The following is a 13611-nucleotide window of genomic DNA, read 5'->3' on the forward strand; positions in this document are numbered from 1 at the left end:
TGACTAATTTATATAGGGGTATATTATAAAAGTAATTAGTCTAGTTAATTAAACGATTGTAAGGAGAGACTGGACGACAATCAGAACAATCTCAGCCAACTTAATAACATTGTGGTTTTCGGCGGAGATTGGGCATACAGTGAGAGGATCATGCCACCTATAAATATCTTCGCAATGAATAGCCTCGTTAGCACCGTCCCTCACCCAATCGATCACCTCCCAATAACTCCTTCCGCTCGAAGATCTGTAGGCCCCTAAGAAGTTGTGTAATGCACCATTGTAATCCGATTGGCAATCCTTGATCCGTTGCTTGTCAATTGGGTTGCTGATGCTGACTTGGTGTCTAATGATTTCAGGGATTCGCTCGTCAAAAACTACTCTTATTTGAGCTATGGTTTCTGCAATGGAGATGATAGCAAGGCCATGAAGGTCGGCTCTCTCACTGCGTAAATCTCCATTTAGGGTTGACGAACAGAACTCATAGCTCTCCGCCTGCTTGCAGATGCTGTCAACTAACTGTGTGTCCGCCACTGTTGCATGCAATTCCAACAAGCTCATGTACAAGATGATAAGCGCACATGATTGCACTGCAAATTGATGGCCTGCCATGTTTAAGCACTGCATGTCAGATCTACAAATTAATCAATGAAGTGTACTTGCCTGTCGATTATAAATATATAATATATATACCATAACACTTATGCATATATATACATATATGGGCTTAGCTTATTGCATATTCATATTGATACACGTATCCGTGTGTATGCCGCTGTGTCTTGATGCACATGTATCGCACATATTTACTAACACATAGTATATGATAAAATCGAAACCCAAATATATATATATATATATATATGATATTTAATTTCATCTCGGATTTTCTTTTTCCCTTTGAATAAAATATTATCTAAGACAACAAAAAGATATACTAATCTAACTTGATTAATTTACAGACAAATATAAAACTTTCATTCACTAACTAAATGAATTTGATGAGGTAGTGAAATTTTAGGAGGATAAAAGTGAATATATTTAAGTTCATTTAAACCTCTGAAAATATTATTATATCTAACTTTTAAACCAATAAACCCGAAAAGATTTTTTTTATACAAATATTTCAGATGATTAATTAATCTACTTTTACCTTTTTAATGGGTTGGATAAGTACCAACATTATAATATAAAAAAAACAAATTTTAAATATTGTATATATTAACGCATGAATATGGAAATATGAGTTTATTGGACAAAATTCGGCAAAAACAGTATTTGACTAGCATTAAATTGTTGGAATTATAAAATTAAATAAATTTATACTAAAAATCAGCCTTTAATTAATTGATTTCTATTTGGGGTATTGGGATTCAAATTTATATATCATTACCATTGTATGAGAAGAAAATAGTAATTTTGTTTTTAGATTTTTTATGAGATAAACAACCTTTTAAATCTTAATCAATTCAAAATAGTTCGTTAAAAAAAAATAGAAAGTTAATTCAAAAAAGAATTTTGTAAACTCCCCATTCAACCTTTTAAATATTTTTTTCCACTGCACATTACTATAAACAATAGGCGATAAAAGGATTTCCTAGGAATGATCTAAATGCACGAGATCATCAGGTTTAGGGTTTTCCTAATTAAAGTATTGATATTGAGATGTCAAAACTTGACATTAAGTTTAAATTGATAAAATAGAAGAGAAAATAAGGAATTAATTTAATTATCCTGTTTGGATAGTAAAAATTGAATAGAAAAGAAATGGAATGAATTATTTCTTTTATTATAATCAATTTTGTTTTCCATTCAAAATTGTTAGAAAATGGAATGAAAGGAAAAAAATTTAATAAAACTTATAACTATTTTAAAATTATCTTTATTAACATTTGATTAAAATATTTTAGATAGAGGGTATTTTTGTAAATAAAATTGTAAACTGCATTGAATTATATTTTCACTTTTGTCTTATTTCCTATCCTTCTTTCCATTAATAATTATCCGAATAATAATTATTATAATAACTATCTTTTTTTCCCTTTTTTTTTTTTTTTTTTTCCTGCTTTCTCGTTAAACTTTTTCTTTGTTTTCCTTTCTCTTCTTCAATTAAAAACATATTGGAAGCTTGAATGGATGGGCTGCTTAATTTATCAACATGCATCACAAAGCCGTGGCCGTGGCGCCGTGGCCCGTAAGCGTGGTTACCGGGGTGATTCCCTTTATCATTAATTAATTAGATTGACTAATTACTGTTTTATCTTAATTTCCAGGAATACTCAATCCAAAAGAGCTTCTCCGTAAAGTCGTTTTCCTGAAAGTGAATAAGGTAAATGCTGCGGCGGCCGAGGTCGTCCTCTTCCTTCCACAATGGGACCTCACAATTTAATTAATACATCAAAATGTAATTAAATAATTGTTTATAGGTGCATCTTATAACTTTTTTAAATATTACAACTACCAACTATTTGTTGCAGCAACATAGCAATCCAAATTTAACATCTATTAATTTTTTTGCCTTTTTTATTAAAAAAATTGTTTGCTTTATACTAATTAAATTATACATAACAAAAACCAAATTCCTAAAATGATCAGCAATCAATCTCCCAAAAACACATAAGAGGTTTAAAAGACAAAACATAACCAGGAAGCCTCCAAAAATTGTGCCCCTTTTTTTATTGGAATTTGCTTTTAATTGTATGATAATCTAGATCTAAATTACTTTAATATAATTAAAGCATCTTTGATAATAAATATAGATTATTCTATATGGTATGGAAATTGATAACATTATTTTGTAATGGTATCATGCCCAAAAACTTTTTTTATGATTTTCAATTAATTATATAATTTTATTAACTTTATATTTTTAGAAATAAATTGAGTTTTCAAAATTGCTTTTAACATTTGAAGAAATAACTATTTACTTTAAAATCGATGTTCATTTTAAATATGAAAAAATTAATTTTCTTAAAACATGGTCTATATTTCATATGGCATATTCACTTTTATAATACATAACCTATTGAAGATTTTTCTTTTTCATGTTCCATTAAAGATGCTCTTGAAGATTTTTCTTTTTCATGTCAACAACTTTGGTCCTGGATTAACTAGCTTCACAAGAACATTACAAAAAATAAAAAACAAATTAAAACAATTACATATTCTGCTTCAACATACACGTGGCTTGATTTGGAGAAAAGCATGCAGTGAGATTAGATTGTGAAGTCGAAGCCGTAGACTAGTTGTACAACAAAGATAATTTGGGCCGCCACTTTATTCCTTTGGTTTCCATGGACTGGTACTGCCGTGTGATTTTCGTTGCGACTCCTTTTTATCTTTTTTTCTTTTTCTGCAATTTTTGTATTCTCCTTGCCCTTCTTTTTCTATGACACAATCAAAAGTAAAGAATGTTTACGGCACTCGCTGGCTTCTTTTTATTTTAAATTATTGTAATTATCTATTCTGTTATATAATTAATTTTACTTTTTTTTTAAAATTGGTTAGTCATTTTACATGATATCATAACTACTATTTTCTGGATCAACTTTCAAAATTGTCTGAAAATGATATTGGAGCCCTTAAATGCTAACTAATAATCAAGTATATCAAATAATTTTCTACGAACTTGAGTCAACGCCGCTTATTAAGTGATGCGTGCGAAGCATGTTAGCGTTAGCGAACCAAGATACACGACAAGAGATAATGGAAAAGACACTAACTTTTAAAATGATACCATGGGAATAAAGACGACTTGGATGCCACCACGTCCAGATTCCATATACGATATCCACACAAAAATTACACGCAAAAACAACACTAGAGAGATGAGGTGTTTATACAAGTTTTGCTATTTCTTATTGGAGATCGCCAATAGTATCATAGCCAATATAATAATTAGTTAATTATATATCAATTTTTTACTAAAAATTTAATATGAAAACCATTTAAATTAAAACATCATTTTGCTAATGATTCAATATATTAATTGTCTTACAACCAGCTGGACCTATTGGCATTCACAGTAAAAGTAAAAATAGAGCGGAATTATTTATTAATAAAGAAAGAAATATATTCCAAGAGGCAAATTCTATACATCATCTAATCATCTAAAAGAAAATATTTGCATTCTTCATTGCTGTACTTTGCGCGAAAGATAACAAACTCAAGCCCATAACCTTACTATCAATAGGATTTAACACCATTTTCCCCAAATGGGTTGGAACAGACTTCATGATAATAGGAAATCAAAAAGAAATAGAAAACAAAAACAATAAGAAAGGTTTATTCCTCGTTTGTCTCCTTAATTTCCACCAACATATCCAATGAAGAAAGTTGATGACCCCACGTCGACTTGTACAACATCTACAATTAGCTAGATTCGGACGGACTCTTAAATGTTGCAATTAACAAAGCCCTTTTAAGTTAAGCCGCTGATGGAGCTGTGACAAATTGAACCGCACCAGCTTCGGAAAGAGCAGCGATAAAAGGCTGCATGTTTACAGGCTTGGCTTCTCCCTCTGCAACCTCTCCTACTCCGCCTACAGGTTTCTTGTAATCCAACGACTCGTCGTTGTAAATATCCCACCATTTCTTCACCAGCACCTTAATCTCTTCTCTCTGCATGTTTTCCTCTTTCCCTGTATACCTCCATGGCTTCGATCCCTGAATTAAACCAAGTACAATAAAAAATCTAGTTCATCCATCCCAATACTATAAGTTATTTAATCAATGCTAAAATGAACAACAACAAATCAGCATCAATTAACAAATTAAAATCTACCAACCAAATTAAATGGAACAGCGTTGATAGTGATACTTACGGCTGCACAGTAGTGAACAACTTTGACCTTGTCGAGCTCCACGTTCTCTGGATGACGCCATAACATAGCCAGCACCAGATTGTAGACAAGAGGGATAGGCTTATAAATATCCCTGAAGTACATGTTCAAGAAGTCCTGTATATATAATATTATATTATACACCCACCAACACCCATCAGAAAAAGAAACATTCTTAATTTCTCACATATAAATGATAGAATCTAACATTATTGTAAATTAATTATCTATAAATATATATATATATATATATATATACATATAGATATATAGATATATGTGTTTAATAGTTACCTGCTCTGCAAATGGGGTCGGAGGAGTCACTTTGAGAGTGTTCAACAGATCGTGATAGGTATGGATGCTGGGCTCAAACACAAACATTCCAGCGTTGAAGTAAAGGGCCGGCGGCGGACCCAATTCGGCGGTGGGCCACTGGACTTTGTCAGGACACTGCTGGCAATACCCGATCTTGTACTGCGGGGTGTGACTCCAAGTTTTCTCGCAGAAGCAGTCCATCACTGCGTAGAAATGTCCGTCCGGCAAGTCGAACAGATGGTCTATGTTGTCGTAAACCTGGATGTCTCCGTCTAAATATATCATCTTACTGTACTCCACGAACTACAAACAAACCAACCCCAGAAAAAACGAAAAAAAAAAATCGTCAGCCAGATATAACCACCACCAATATATTCAAAAATAATAATAATAATAATAATAATAACAAAAGACTGAAATTCGGTGGTGATCTTAAATCCAGGGACACGAAAAGACACAAAAACTCTTCCTTCCACATACAACACCAGGATGCCACGTGGAAGAACCTTACAAAACAATATAAGCTTGCGTGGAATGCGGGGACACCACAAACAATTTCATTGATTATTAAAAAAGAAATAAAATAAAAATAAACATAAGTAGTACTAGTACACCTACCTCCCAGATACGTAGCTTGGAGTAATTGATGACATAGTAAGCCATTGCGAACTGGGTTTGGTTGTCGGGAGGGTAAACAGGTTCAATCTGACGGACTATACAGCCCTGGGAGCGCAGGATCTGACGGTGCTCTTCGGGTACGTCGGGCAATACCGCCACAACTAAAGGGTAGGCGGCGTTGACCTTCCGCAGCCCCTTGGCCAACCCAACCACGCCTTTCACGTAGTCGCCGTTACCCGCCAGGAACGTCACGTATGCCCGACTCTCCAGGCTCAACCCTCCTGCTTTTACCGGGGCTGTGCCTGAGACGACTTGGGGGGCCATATCTCTTTATGATCTATCGAGAGAGAGAGAGAAGTGATGCGTGTTAGAAGCTTAGGCGCTGGCTTTGGGAAAATGGGAATGGAGAAGGAGAAGGTTGCTGTTCGTTGATTCTTTGCAAACAGGTGGGGTGAAATGAACGCCGAGTTGTGTGTTTAAATAAAGCCGAATTCAATGGACAATCTTGCTTTCTCAGGTTACACGTGTCCAAAGGAGGAGGCCGCTCCCCGATGATTCTAGAGAGGGCTTCTTACGTGAATATGCATACAGTGGCATCGAACACACTAGAAGCCCCTATTCGTATTACTGCAAATGTTTTTGCTAATACTAATAATAAAATAATCGTATACAAGTCGGCTACCCTCGATCGCCCGAGAGATCCAGTTTATTCTCTCTTTACTAAAGTCTAATCTAGTAACGCTTTACGTATCCATATGGTTGTACCATGATAATCATGTTCAACTGGGGCCACTTGCTTTTTTTTCCTTTTTTTAATCAAGAAAAATGTTATAAATTTTTTTCTTAATAAAAAAAATAGTTACCAAATCCATTTATATCTTGAAGATTCTTTAAATTAATCCTTAAATCTTCTTTGCAACAAATCTATTAAGAGAATGAACACTAAATTAATCCTCTTTAAATTAATTTTGTTTCCATGATCAAAATTTCATGATAAATTAATTTTATGTATTTTATTCTAAAACTTCAAAACACAAAATAATTAATTATTTTTGTAAATTTTAAATGTCATTTTATACATCACACATCCTAAAAAATAATTTTAAAAAACTATTTCATAGGAATTAATTTTTTTCAAATTTTTTGACTGGAGCCTAAAATCCAATTCATTCAAGTAGTGGTAAATTAAACAAACGTACAGAGTACAATCTTCTTTATTGGAAAACGAGAAAGAAAGGATAAATAAATAAATAAAAGAAAAGGGGTAACCCCAAAAATAAAAAACGTAAAGAGACTATCTCCAAAATGCGTTGCCAATCAAAAGTAATGTGATTCAACTCATTCATACCCTCCACCAGTTAAATTTGATATTTGAACAATCCCAAAATTTTTCAAAAAAAAAAAAAAAAAAAAAAAAGGGAAAAAGAGTAAGCTAAGTGGAGACAATAAAGTGAGTTTGAACTTTGAATAGTTAGGGTAGATAAGTAGTAATGAACAAATCTAATTGACATTAATGGATATTGACAATAATTTACGGGTATAATGGTTCCACAATTATCTAGAATAATTTGTAAGTTTCTTTTTTTTTTCTTTTTTTTTTTCTTTGCCTAAGCAAAATTGTTGGAACGGGGCAATCTTAAAATTATAATAAAAAAGCCAAAAATAAATTACGTAAATTTGAAACAGATGGAACCTTAATTTTAAGTACGTGTACAATATGTAAAGAGTCCGATATTTCGTAAGTTTATTTAAGGTTTATTAACTCTGTTAATTTTTGATCATATTCATAATTGCACCCGGGTTGCCTAACATTTTTTTTTTCATTAACATTTTAATTTTTAAACTTTACATATTTTTTAATGCATTTTAGTCTTTAAATTATTTTTATCTATATCTTAACAATTTTAAGACATAAATGTGCTTGATGTGTGTATACATATATATATATATATATATACACTTCATGTAAAATGTAAAATTTTGTATAAGTTGTCTTTTTTATTATTATAAGTGTATAAATTGTTTCAAAATTACTAAAATTTAGATTAATTCAAACGCTAAAATGTATCAAAAAAATAAAATTTAAGAACCAAAATGCCAAACAAAATTTCAATGATGAAAGTACAATTATTGATATAATTTAGGAGTAACAAAACCGATAGCATTTTTGTAATACTTTTTTTTTTTTCTATATTTATGTGCACTACCTATAACTATTAACATTTAATTTTTATGGTCATCTTGCTTACCTAAAGCCATGTGATGTGAAAAAGTGATTGCAAGGGAATCATCTTGAAGTACCCTGTATGTTCATGGTCACTCATCTTGGATTATCCTCTATGTTCCTGATTAGATTGCAGTTGGGCCCATTCTTTCTTTCGCAAGGTGGACCAACCACATTATCTTAGTAACAGCCTCCCGCAAATTTAACACGTTCTCAATTACTTTCTTGCATACCATCTGCTTCCTAACATTATTTGTCGGTGGTGATGATAAATTAATTATACATTGAACACAAAAAAAATAAAGAAAGAAAGAAAATAAAATAAAACAAACAACGCAGCCTCTGAATAATTTTTGACAATAATATTAAAGTCAAATATTTATTTTATCAAAATTTTAGATACTACTTTGTCATTCTAAAATTTGATAAACAAATTTAATACCCTAATCGATTAAAAAAAAAATAAAATTTAATAGCCTAATTTTAATGGCCTTAAGATGGTCCATTCGGTATGTGGGATGGTCCATAGACTTAAGCAGACTGGGCTTAAACCCCTGGACATTCATGACAAGGGAAGAGATGGATTGGGTTTTTTTTTATCAGCACGTAGGCCCAATCCTTTCGGTACCCCATGCAGCAGATTTTCACCTTACGATGAAAGGAAAAAGCTAGCAACTTTCAATGGATCCAAAATGAAAGTAATATGAGTGTGTTCATTCTACTTGATCATCATCATCATCTTGTTACGTTTCTCCTGCTTTGGTTTTCTTATTCAACCTTGTTGTATTGCTAACTTACTTACTTGGTTATGCCATAATTGATCGGCCTGAACTAGTTCATCTCTTTTTGTGCTGCCCATGCAGTCACCTGATCGGAGCAATGCACAAGAAAGACTCGTGGCTAGTCTGGAGGACCTCATGTAGAATAAAATATTAATTTAATATGGATATTGCATTATGACTTCATGGAGATTGCTTATCAATAGTATACTTATTCAACGAAAGATTACTTAGAAGCATGAATTAGAATTCCAAATTCTGATTTTCGTTTTTGCAATTTTAGGATGTTTGTGTAATTAGATAACAACATTAACGTCGTTCATCGCAGGATATATATATATATATATATTTTTTTTTTTTAATTTATTTGATGCTAAAAGATTGTAATGTGGACTTAAAATTATAACAAACATAATTAAGCATGTGAGTTGTAATCAGATGGCGGACTAGTACTTTTCTGAGGGTCTGTGAATCCAGAGCATGTGAAACAAATGTCTTGGAAGTGAGCTTTGACCTTTCCCTTACACATACTGGCACACAAACAGAGGCCAATGATCATTAGAATCAAAGTCTTACTTGTTTTGGTCGCTAGCTTGCATGTAATCTTGTTTGAAAGGGAAGCAATTTTGAGTGTTATATATATATATATATATAGATTAATTTTGAAGACAAATTCTGTTCTATGCAAAATAAAACGAATAAGGTTAGTCGTTTAAATTTTCTTAGTGGTTGTTCCCTGACAATAATTTTCTGTCTAGAATATTTGTCAAATATTATAGCATTGATTGTATACAGTTATTTTCATCAATATAAAAAAAAAATAATAAAAAAAATAAAAAAATTACAAAAAAAGGAAAAAAGAAAAAAGAAAAAGAAAAAGAGATCGAGTGACCTAGTGATCAAGGTGAGTATCTTGTGTTTTATTGTTTGTTTAAAGTACTTGTAAGCTTCATTTTATGGAATATTATTTCTCTTCATTTGTTAATAAATTTATTATTATTATTTTGTAATGGTTAATAAATTTATTTAGATATGTTTGGCAGAGGAGATTTATATCTAAATTGATCTCTATTGTCCAAAGTAAATATAGTTCGCATCTCTTAGTAATCATATTGTTCTTTGAAGCGGGTTTCAAATAGTCTCAAAGAAGCTTCCCTTTTGACTTGGACACTCTTTTTTAAAGTCAGCATACATATAATCTGTGAGTCTCCGAGTTTTATCGTTTAGTGGAAAAGGTTAAAAAATAAACAAATAAAACTGTAATTTTTTTTTTTTTTAACCCTCTTCTCTTATTGCCTAAATTCGAGTTATTTCCAAAACGTTTAATTCATGTTTCCAAGAGGAGTATTATATATTATTTACCAAAAAAAAAAAAAAAAGATGAATATTATATATATGGAAGGGTTCCCCCTTGCCTGTTGGGATGTGGGCCATAGAGCCACGCACGTTTATAGGGCCATCAATTAATTTGAGGTCGTTTATTTTAATTCATTTAATTGAAAGATATGAATTCGATTATGATCAAGAAAAAAAAAAAAAAAAGATATGAATTTGATTTATGCATGCAATTGACAGGCAAATTTGTTCTGTTTTCTTTTGATATATATATATATATTTATATTCCCCTCCTTCAATTTTGCTATTTGACCAAATAATAATAATGGGGAACCCGTAGCTTTGGGTGATTGAACCTCAAGTTCCTAAACACAATTTTTTAAAGTTTAATAAAATAAATATTGAGGCATGAACTTCTAAAAGTTATAATTAAAAACATAAAACATTTGATTAGTTAATTACCACTTCAAAACAAATTCAAATTTATGAATGTTGGTGTGGCTTGGATGCCATATGTAAGCATCTTTTCACTTACGTGCGTCATTATTAAGAAGCCAGCAAGGAATTTCAAGTTATGTAATTAAAAAATTAATAGTTTAGATGTGGTTTGTCAACATGGTTGATATTTAATTTTTAACTTGTTTATTTTGATTTATCTAATTATGTGTAATATATTTATGTCAAATAAATAGTAGTTAGAATAAACATGCACTACTAGAATCGAGTTGATATACGACGCAAGTACTGCATCGCACTAAATAAACAGCGACGCATTTGACGGAGTCGCCAAATATCTTGTCGCGAAATATATAAGATAACAGGCGACGTATAATAACAGTCGCCTAATAAAAATTTTTAGCGACGCACATTTAATTTTTAATGACTCATACAATGATGTACTTATAGTGACTCTTTATAATAAAGTCGCTAATAAATTTTTAGCGACACTTACGTGATTCGTCACCAAATAATTATGTCGCTAAAAATGCTTCCTGAATAGCGACTCATTCATTTTTAGCGACACATTTTTTTGTCGCCTATTTAGCGACGCATTATTTTTTGCGACGAATTATGTGAGTCTCTCTTTTAACGACCAGATATTTTTAGCGACTATTTTTTAGTGTCTCTAAATTAGCGTCTCATGAATTTTTAGCGACGCTTTTTTGTCGCCTATTTAGCGACGTATTATTTTTAGCGACAAATTGTGTGGTTCGGTTTTTTAACAACCCGTAACAATTAGCGAGGAGTTTTTAGTGTCGCCATATTAGCAACTGTTCATGTTTTAGCGACAAATTATAAGAGTCGCATATTTATGAATTTTTAGCGACTCTTTTACCTATTTAGCGACATATACAACAATATATTTATGTCGCTAAAAATTGAATAATTCTTTAAGCGACATTTTGTGTAGAGTCGCGAAATTTATGAGTCGCCAAATTGATCTTATTATATGTCGTTATATATTTTAGGCGACTTTTAGTTATCTTTATAAACCGCCATTTCTTTTATATTTTTTTAGATTTATCTTCATAAAAATTTATTAAAATATAAAATTAATTATAATAGCAAAAAACCCAAACTAACTTCGTCCAAAATAATTAGAATATAAAAATTTAAAATAAATACTTGTTCATAACAAAACAATAATCAATATAATTAAATATCATCTCATTGACATATTTTTACATATGCATACTTATTGAGATGGAAGTTGATGTACTCGTGTTGACGATATTACGCCCTCATATTGCATATGGAAAAATAAAAAAATTTGTTAGCACTGACGCAAAAAAAATTAATAAAAACTTAATCATAATTAATAAATTAAATTGTAATTTGGCAAATGAAAATTTAATGAATATTTACCTTCTTAAAGTTTGGCGTGGCACATATTCTCCTAATTAAAGTGGAAAACACATAAGAAAAAAACACACAATGAATAAATAAATATTACTTAAAATATAATTATAAGTTAATAAATATACGTACCAATTTATTTAGAAGATATTGTTTATCCATATCCCCTCACAGTCATTACGAACATAGTCACTCTCACATTCATCCTCATTATCATTTTCATCAACACTTGGCAATTGTATGGCAAATGGATTGTGAGCCATTGTAGTATCGCTAAGAACATCTTCTTCAACCAATTCTTCTTCAACCAAAGTACAATGTCGTGGTGGAGTTAAAACAACAGACCATCTCGAGTCAAGTTGATCTTCAACATAAAATATTTGTTGAACTTGTGAAGCCATGATGAATGGGTCAGATTTATATCCAATTTTACTAAAGTTAACACATGTAAACCCCATCTCATCAACTTTCACACCACTGCTGTCAACCCAATCACACTTGAACACTGGAATTCGAAACATAGTGTAATCGACGTCCCAAATCTCTCTTATGATCCCATAGTATGTCATCTCGGCTAAAATTGGGTTAATATCCTTAGCACTAGCAAAATGCTCACTTTTGGCAATAACTTTGACACCACTATTCTGGGTGACCCTCTTATTATCCATATTTATAGTGTTGAATCTAACCCCTCTAATGACATATCCTTCATGTTTCGTTACCATCCATTGCGGACCATGGGCTAACCATCGTAATGTTTCAGACACTGTGTGATTAGGTTGACTTCGCTCTTGTGCAATCTAGTCAATAGAAAAATATGAAAAATTAAAGCTAAAACAATGATATTATATATTGAATATTTAACTTTCTCATACCTTATCACGTAACCAGTACGTAAATGTACGTTTGTGTTCGTCTTGAAACCATTTTGCTTTTTTTCCTCGATTTTTTTTGCTTGACTTCAAGACTTCAAAATGAATACTAAAACAAATAAAAGTTGTTGTAATTAATAAAAATATCCAACATATCAACTTATCGATGCCTATTAATATATTCAAAATATCAACTAAATTATACATGTTGATATATATATATATATATATATTAAAAATATCAACTAATTTATACATTAACATGTATATACGCACCTGACATACGGTTCCACTTCTGGTGTATTCAAAAGTATATATCTATGAACTTGCTCCCAAAGTTGTTGATCAATTGATTGATTTTTTCCACCTTTAAATGGGGCACCAACATCATCCTTATCATTTAACTTTTGATATCTACCAATTGGGTTTCCAACTACATCTAATCCTCTATGAAATTCACTACAAAACTCAATCACTTCTTCACATATGTAACCCTCGGCAATACAACCTTCTGGCCGATTTTTGTTTCGAACATAACTTTTCAATACTTTCATGTACCTCTCAAACGGGTACATCCACCTGAAATGTACCGGTCCACACAATCTTACCTCTCGAACCAAATGTACAGTTAGATGAACCATTACATCAAAAAATGATGGTGGAAAGAATTTCTCTAAAAGGCACAAAGTTGTGACAAGATCATTTTGAATATTTTCCAATTCAGCAATAATGATAGACTTCTTGCAAATTGCATTGAAGAAAAAACAAAGTCT

At 31.4% G+C, this 13611-nt stretch overlaps 2 protein-coding genes across 2 annotated transcripts; both read right to left on the reverse strand.

Annotated features, from left to right (window-relative positions):
- Nucleotides 1-30: 30 nt before the first annotated feature.
- On the reverse strand, nt 31-655 carry LOC125419192 (pectinesterase inhibitor 5). Its single transcript, XM_048464657.2, has one exon. The coding sequence runs from the start codon at nt 622-624 to the stop codon at nt 49-51; it is 576 nt and encodes a 191-aa protein (XP_048320614.1). The 5' UTR covers nt 625-655; the 3' UTR covers nt 31-48.
- A 3452-nt stretch (nt 656-4107) lies between these two features.
- On the reverse strand, nt 4108-6362 carry LOC107408088 (galactinol synthase 1). Its single transcript, XM_016015451.4, has 4 exons — nt 5772-6362; nt 5133-5456; nt 4821-4955; nt 4108-4662 (listed from the first exon to the last, which is right to left on the reverse strand). Exons 1-4 carry the CDS (start codon nt 6093-6095, stop codon nt 4423-4425), a joined length of 1023 nt encoding a protein of 340 aa, XP_015870937.1. The 5' UTR covers nt 6096-6362; the 3' UTR covers nt 4108-4422.
- Nucleotides 6363-13611: the final 7249 nt, after the last annotated feature.

This window comes from Ziziphus jujuba, chromosome 9 (assembly GCF_031755915.1).
Source record: "Ziziphus jujuba cultivar Dongzao chromosome 9, ASM3175591v1".
Taxonomy (NCBI): domain Eukaryota; kingdom Viridiplantae; phylum Streptophyta; class Magnoliopsida; order Rosales; family Rhamnaceae; genus Ziziphus; species Ziziphus jujuba.